The 8,537-nt window shown below is 33.3% G+C and overlaps 1 protein-coding gene across 2 annotated transcripts in view; it reads right to left on the bottom strand.

Moving 5' to 3' along the window:
- LOC106478612 (nephrin-like) overlaps window positions 1–8,537 on the bottom strand; it is a 108,115-nt gene that overhangs the window by 18,920 nt on the left and 80,658 nt on the right. Inside the window, exons 11-12 of one of the 2 annotated variants that reach the window (XR_002609946.1) lie at window positions 3,057–3,087; window positions 1,636–1,731 (exon numbers count right to left, since the gene is read on the bottom strand). Coding sequence is in view for 1 of the 2 variants with exons in the window: in XM_022382233.1 (XP_022237941.1) it covers window positions 1,640–1,731; window positions 3,057–3,087 (123 nt within the window). In the remaining variant the exon portion in view is untranslated. The remainder of the gene's footprint in view (window positions 1–1,635; window positions 1,732–3,056; window positions 3,088–8,537) is intronic. The other variant, XM_022382233.1, reaches the window with a different exon arrangement.

Raw genomic sequence — 8,537 nt, forward strand, 5'->3', positions numbered from 1 at the left:
CCACTATTCGTTGGGAAAAGAGTATCCCAAGTGTTGGCGGTGGGTGGTGATGACTAGCTGCCTTCCCTCTAGTCTTACACTGCTAAATTAGGGACGGCTCGTTTAGTTTTGCGCGAAATTCAAAACAAACAAACGAATTGTGTTATAATAAAGTTATTGGTTTTCCAATGAACGTTGAACCTTTTCACATTAAACTACACAATATTAACACAAATCTTTTCAATAATAAAAACAAAATATAATATAATCATTCTTACCAATTAACTTACATAGAATTAAAAACAAAATACTATTCTTTATAAATAGACGAGAACACAGCTCTTTTCTCAACAATAGATTTACGAAGTGTTATAGCAATTTTTCTTATCAATAAAGACAGCTGCATAAACAGGCTTATCCTTAGCTGTTAATCTACAGTGTTAACTCAGATCTTTTTTAGCAAGTTAAATTGTATAGAGCACAGAACCCGTCGTCTCACCTTACCGAAAGTTCAGAATTAAATCCAAACATGAAACTAATATGTATAAATATATATATAAATGAACAAAAACAAGCCCAAATAAAAAACAAACAAACGAAGGCTAGACTGATAGATGGTGTATCCCCACCGCAATGTGGGTCCTACTTTCGCACTCACCTCTGGGGATCCTTTTAATTTAATTTTTTTTGGGGGTGCTTTGTTCATTTGGATACCATTTATCACAGGTTTGGATTTGTTGTTTTTGACGCAGTCCTTGACTGTTTGAGTATTAATTTTCTCTCTCTCTATATATATATATATGTGTGTGTGTGTGTGTGTGCGCACGCGCGCATGTGTGCGTGTATGCAATTTGTTTACACAGTGATATTGACATTTAGTTCTGGACTATATATCATTAAGTTTATTTTCATCCCCTAGCAATATATCACTTATGGTTGGGTTTTCCTCTAACTCTGTACTTTAACCACTTTCCCCTAAAAAAAAAATTTGATTACATCTCCATTAAAACTTCCGTATAAGATCAAAGTTTCCATCAATATTTTCTCTAAAAATAGTTGTTGAATATTGCTTAACATTCACTCTTACGATCACACATAAATAATTTTTGTTTCTAATAATTTATGGAAAAAAAAAGAACAGTCACTCTCATCGAGTAATTGTGTACATAAAACTGATATCCAACAGCTCTCAGCGACCGAAAGTGGCAACTTTACTGAATGAAATGTAAGACTACCAGTTGAATTTCCCTGATAAATACACTGTTGGTTCTAATGACATCATTAATTTTTCTCTGATTTCTTGCTTACACACTATAGTGATTTATTAAACTTTGTTTACCGAAATTTTGTAATATTTAAAAAATTAATCTAATTGCGCTTTTGGGAAATAATAAATTGAAATTACTTAATGTATTTATTTAACTTATTTGTTATTTAATATATTTGAGAATTAACATATTACAGTTGGGATGTTGTCAGTATAAAAGCCAGTATACTGTGATTGAATTTTTTCCATTCACTATAAAGTTACCAGTTCATGATTGATCCAAGAACTGCTGAATCGTGTTATGTTTGACTCTGACCAGACCACTTAAAGTACGCATGCGTATACCCCTAGTATCCAAACAATTTAAATGATTGAAATTAAACTTTTACCTACTCGTCGGGAAGTTCCGCAATGGAATCAGATCAGGGTCACTGGATGAGTCCATGTTCTTATTTGTACCCAAGTCCTCGGAAACCGCACTGTACCTGTGTATTAATATCACATATTATTAAAAAAGTCTTGAACTAGCATTCGAAAAATAGTAAACATAATATATACAAAATTAACTAACATTTAGCCTGTAGTTTGTTTTAGCTCAGACCCTCACATGATATCAGTATTTATTCCAGGCTTCTTTATTAAACAAAACTTTGCATGTGTTTCTATTTTATATATGATAAACACGCATACGTTATATAAATATAATATATAAAAACAATGAGAAATCTAATGGATAAGCTATATAAAGAAGAAACATTTGACCAGTTCGATGCATAGTTCGGTTCAACTTTGAACTTTTATCCTTGGACAGCTACATTTATGATTATCGATAAAATAATTACTTGATGACTACACGATATCGGGTTCGTTACAAATTCGTTTGTTTTTATAATTATGTGGCAAAGTTCTACGTCCCGAGCTAGAATGCAAAATACATGCAAAATTGAATAAAAAACAAACTCCGTGTGAAACTTACAGAACACCACTGCAGCGGCGATAGTTCATCCAAATGATGTTTATACAGACAGGCAGATAAACGTGTGCCACCAAAATTGACAATGAAATAACAAGTAAATGATAGCAAATACTAAAAAAATTGAGATTGTATAACGAAAAGAACACCTGCGCTCTAGAGTAATGGGCATCAAGGTACAGAGAAAAAAAAGACAGGGTATAGACTGGGAAGATAAAAATAAATTTAATGAGATATCACATTCTTCATCCTCATTGATTTATGTTTACAAACCGCACAAAGCTACTTTACAAGAGTACAAAATAAAACGCTGAAGTATAAACTTATTTTACTCATAAAAGAGTGTATAAGGGCTTATCTGAATAATTCGTAAAGGAAGAGTCTAGAAAGTTTTTTGGAGAACTTGTGTTCTAAAAACAACAATTCCATACAGCTTAGAGATCGCTTTGTTTATTTTCATGTAAAAAAAAACCATAAAACATATCTATCAATGGTATGTATACTGTAGAGTGAATACTTTTTAGACCAGTAGTGCTGGTTCTTGGAGAGCCTTAATAGCCACTTCTGTTCAATTTAGCCTTAAGCGACTATTACACTAACATCTGTAACCGCATTCTCGCCCATAACTAGGAGGAACCCCCCCCCCCCCACGTTTAGAATTCCGTGAGCATTAGCAATTTCACGAATGTTATCGTGTCCAGAGAACCGTAATAAAATGTCATTTCTTATAACGCTGCCATGGAAAGTCTTGAGAGGACGTAAAAATGAATTATTCAGAAGAAGATGAGAGTGGTACGTCAAAGCTACAACAAAAAATACTGTTATTGGTACACGTACTTGTCTTCTACGGTGGCTTCTGAAACATCACCTGCAAAATGAAATAAAAAAGTCATTGTACATAAGTGGCAACTTCTATTACATATCTCATCGTTATATTTTTGTGTGTTAATGTATCGTACAAAAGTGGCAACTTCTATTACATATCACATCGTTATATTTTTGTGTGTTAATGTATCGTACAAAAGTGGCAACTTCTATTACATATCACATCGTTATATTTTTGTGTGTTAATGTATTGTACAAAAGTGGCAACTTCTATTACATATCACATCGTTATATTTTTGTGTTAATGTATCGTACAAAAGTGGCAACTTCTATTACATATCACATCGTTATATTTTTGTGTGTGTTAATGTATTGTACATTAATTAGTTTCTCCATACAAAGACAGAAATTATGTAATTTCTGCATTGCATCTTAATCTCTTTAGCACAATTATTTTCAAACCTATCAGAGAATCTGGTAACTATTGTACTTCTTGTAAGGTAATCTGGTGTCTTTTGTACTTCCTGTAAAAATCAGTTTGTTCTTATTATTATCATCATCATCTAACAGTTTTGAATCTCTCTGTATTATTTTCTGCAGCCTTCTTCTTAACATTCTTCCCCACGTTTATTCATTACTATACTTATTTGTGTTCTTTTATTCCCTGTTCTGCTCTACATTGTTATCAGTTGGTCTCCCTCAGTTCAATTACATTATTATCTTAGTTCTTTTCAACTAGTTCCCCGGTTGGACAGCGGAAATTTTACGAACTTACAATGCTAAAATCCGGGGTATGATTCTCCGCGGTGGACATGGCAGATATCCTAATGTGGCTTTGTTCTTAAACAAATAAGTATACCTTCTCAACTGAAACTTTGCTTATTCCTGTATCATCTTTCTGTTCCCCTTCTCAATATCAGCACACGAAAATACTTTAATATTTGTCATTTTATTTGTTTAGGAGTTTTCTTGTGCACCATATGACTTTGCAGTTGTCTTTCTCTGGTTTATTCTTTCTACTCACTACTGATGTCAACACCTTTTTATTCTTTCTACTCACTTACTGATGTCAACACCATTTTTATTCTTTCTACTCACTTACTGATGTCAACACCTTTTTATTCTTTCTACCCACTTACTGATGTCAACACATTTTTATTCTTTCTACTCACTTACTGATGTCAACACCGTTTTAGTCTTTCTACTCACTTACTGATGTCAACACATTTTTATTCTTTCTACTCACTTACTGATGTCAACACATTTTTATTCTTTCTACTCACTACTGATGTCAACACCTTTTTATTCTTTCCACCCACTTACTGAGGTCAACACCTTTTTATTCTTTCTACCCACTTACTGATGTCAACACCTTTTTATTCTTTCTACTCACTACTGATGTCAACACATTTTTATTCTTTCTACTCACTACTGATGTCAACACCTTTTTATTCTTTCCACCCACTTACTGATGTCAACACATTTTTATTCTTTCTACTCACTTACTGATGTCAACACATTTTATTCTTTCTACTCACTACTGATATTAACACCTTTTTTTAAAAAAAAATTATACTTTCATTTTACAAACTTAGCATGTATTATTTGAGTTGAAACGTAATATCTTTATTTCCCAAATGTTTCTTTATTTTTAGTTGAGCTTATAATATATTTAAAACAACCCGAGCTGAACAAGTTCCAATCCTCCCACTTCTGTAGGTGTCTGTATATTCAAGTGAACATAATTAAGAATGATGACCCTATATGAACACCATTAATCTAAAACTTAACAACGCTTGCAATCTTTGAATGATTATTCACAACAAAATTCCATATAACCCGACTATCAAATCAAATCAGCAAAGTCTTCATAAGAAAGACGCCGCCTTAACGGCTCATGAACATAAAGTATCAGACCTTGTTGCATTAACTTAATATACAATTTTTAAAACAGATTTACATGTTCTAAACCTCGGAAAGCTACGTGGAAAAGAAAAAAAAACATACACTAAAAATCTAACACGTAATTAACTGTACAAGAAGATTATAAATCAGTAAACCCGGTTACCTGCGTAGCTAGGAAGGAGCAATAATGATTCAAATGCTATTATAAAATGCCATACGATAAAATTCAGTAAACACATACCTGTACGTCTTCGCTAATGAGGAAACTTCGAAAGTTAAATATGAACACGATCAGGCAAAAACTAGATTAAACAACCCGAACATGGATAATTTAAAGAAGAATGCATTAAGTAGACTGTTTTAGTTTATATTAACACTGTAATTATTAAAATGTAGGAGAGACTAAAAACTTTACAAACTTAGAAACTTTTGAATCAAAACTCGACGCATCTGTAGCATAGACTTTTCTTAATCGATTTAAGAAGTCTTTTTTATTATTAGATTAAAACTTAACTTAACCGATTTCAACTGGTATTTAACATTTTGTTTTACACTCTTTATTTCTTATCAGTTTTGACCACTTAAACTTTGTGTTACGTCAGTAAAATGTATATAAATCCATTCAAAATTTTGAAAAAATGGCACGTCGCGTTCTTCAAAGGATAAATTAGCAGCATGGGCATAAAAGTTCGAGAAAAAAAAGTCTATTTTACGAGTAAATCTAGGTATATGAATCGACAGAATTAACTATGATTACTGGAAGTGATGAAACTGTTGAATATCGTGATTAGTTACTTATCAACTGTAAAATTACTGAAACGAGCGCAATGCCAGTTTCAAGTGTGCCCTCATCAGATACTAGTACAAATACCCTCCCTTGAACTTGTGCTAGGTGGTTGACTGACCGTGCATAAGAAAGGCCTCTAGAAAAACATTTGATGGCAATATTTAGTAGAAACAGGTAGATCAATTACTTATAGGATGAGGAAAAAGAAGTTGAAAGATGATATTACCGACTTTGACCTTGAAGGTCATTTAAGATCACAAAGGTTAAGTGGAGGCAAAATGGACGTTTTCTATATTTCAATTAGATTGACAACTATTTCATTATATCTTTAAGACAAGCTAGCTTTGTTAGAGTGGTATACTAAGTAATATAAAACAGTAGAATTTTGATTGTATAGCACAGTTGAAGACAAAAACGAGTTATTTCAAATATTTCAAACGCGCCGGTATAGCTTTTTGTATGTTCTTCAATGACAATATGTTTGAATTGTATCTTTGTGTCCACGTATGGGGGTCTATTACCATGTTTCTTTTTACAATACCCACCTTTTTCTGCTTTCGATCTTCAAGAACGACACACCTAGCACACTTCAGTTGTATGTATGCTGTATCCGTGTAGAACCTTTACGGATAACGAAACAAGGATGAAATTGTAAACATTCAAGTATCACAAGTGAATAGAACGATCAGAGATTTTTTTGTCAAACTTTTGGTGCTCATTTGTGCAATTGATTGAATAAAACACTATGATGTACGGTGTATCAATTCTAGAATTTATTCACAGCGGCCGACTGTCAGTTCTTGCACTATAGTTAAGACTTGGTCCAACTCCAAGTTACTTCTATAGTCAGTATGTATCTTGCCAATATATATGGGGAGTGAAAATATGCCAGCTTCAGCAGTCAGTTTGTATCCTGACAATGAATATTAAAAATGGCTTATTCCACCTCTCAGAATGATTGAAACCTATTTCGCTTTCGTGCACTAACGGACTATGGCACAACTTCATCCTTCTGTGATCTTTGGAAAATGTCATGATGGAAAGCTTCCTAGAAACAACTCCTCCTTGTCAGCTGAATTTCCCATAAAGGAGCTTTCACTGAAGTTGGAAGGTTTGTGTGTTACCTGGTCAGTCCTTCTGAAACACCAACAAATAATATTTCCAGCTCTTTTCCAAGGCCAATAAGGGTCTGAAGATGTCATCCTTAACAGGAAATGTCTTGGAAATTTAAATTGCACGTGCCAATTGCCAAACAAAGATATGGATACAGGCATTCCTGCCGACATCTCTGCCTGGAAGAGAGATAGCTTACTTACAACTTATCTGGACAAAACTGTCCACTGTCCGAGATGCCTGTTAAGAACTAATGACCTGAGGATGCAAATAAAAATGCAACACAGCTAGATGCACCTGTTTCAGGAATGGATTGAAGTGACATCTCTGATTGCAGCTGAGATGAGACTGGCAGATACAATCTAGCAAGCCCAAGGCCTCCATACTGTTACCGTTACCTAGTCGGCCAATAGACGACTTTCATACTATTATCCAGTTGGCTAATAGACCTCCATACATGGACTCTAAGATAAAATTCTAACACAGGAATTACAATGTAAAGAACAAAGGCACACAGAAAGCTGTACAAGTGCGTTGCAAAGGTTTAGAACAGTTCAACTTGTATAACAATGCTTTTGTTTTCATTTGTGTTATGCGTTCGTACTGTAAATTCAAAATTCAACTATTGATGGCACGTAATGATAAAGTTAGTTTTTCTAAGAGATATAAGAAAATAAATGTCAATTCATACTAAATTTAACAAATATTTACATTTTGACCCTCTTAACCTTTGTGATCTTAAAAATGGTTTTTCATGTCAAAATCGAGGATAGAATCCACTTAGAAGTTTGTTCTTTTTTTACTTGTCCTATGAGTGATTGATCTAGGACGAATGTCTGCTTTTAACAAACAGGGTCGTCCCAAGTCTAAAGAAATCACAGCTGGTCTACTATAAGCTAAACTTTGTGCTTTTCAGTTTTAGCAACAAAATAAAAATAAAGCTCAACAAAATTTCTGTACATTAAGAAATAAGTCTTTCATATAGAAGAAAGTTGCTTATTCCTGAGATGGACGTAACTATAAGCTATATATATTTATTGAAAGTGTAGCTTCTATATGTCAGTGTGAACCTAAAAAAGATATACAAAAAAACACTTTAAAAGTTCCGAGAATATTGAAGACGTAATTAATGACTAATTGTATAAAATTACCAGTTTCAGTGGTCACTAATCGGAGTAATGAATGGAAGTACTAAGAGGTAACAATAATATATAAAAGTACCAGTTTCAGTGGTCACTAATCGGAGTAATGAATGGAAGAACTAAGAGGTAACAATAATACTAAATTTATTGCTCTGATTTGTCCAACTCAAGGCAGACGTATTTTTTCCGCATTCCAAACTAAGACAAAATACTTACAGCACTGTTTAAAAGCAACAAAAGTAAAAATGCATTCTGCCTTCTTTTTAGAATTTTAGAACTTTCTTTCGCTTTTCTAGCTAACATACAAATCTTTATAACGTTGCAGACAAGTAGAAGTGTGGAAAATGCCAAACGTTCTGCCTTCTTTTTAGAGTTTTACTACACCACCCGTGACCCGTTGGGTCACCCACTATTCAGAGGTTATGAAGAATTCAAGCTAATTTCAATATTGCGCCGAAATGAAGGTTTATTTTGAGATAATTTAATTAAATATTTGAATCCATTCAAGAAAAGATATTTGATTGTTGGTCGGGAGTAAAATGAAAG

This window comes from Limulus polyphemus, unplaced genomic scaffold (assembly GCF_000517525.1).
Source record: "Limulus polyphemus unplaced genomic scaffold, Limulus_polyphemus-2.1.2 Scaffold232, whole genome shotgun sequence".
NCBI classification, from domain to species: Eukaryota; Metazoa; Arthropoda; class Merostomata; order Xiphosura; family Limulidae; genus Limulus; species Limulus polyphemus.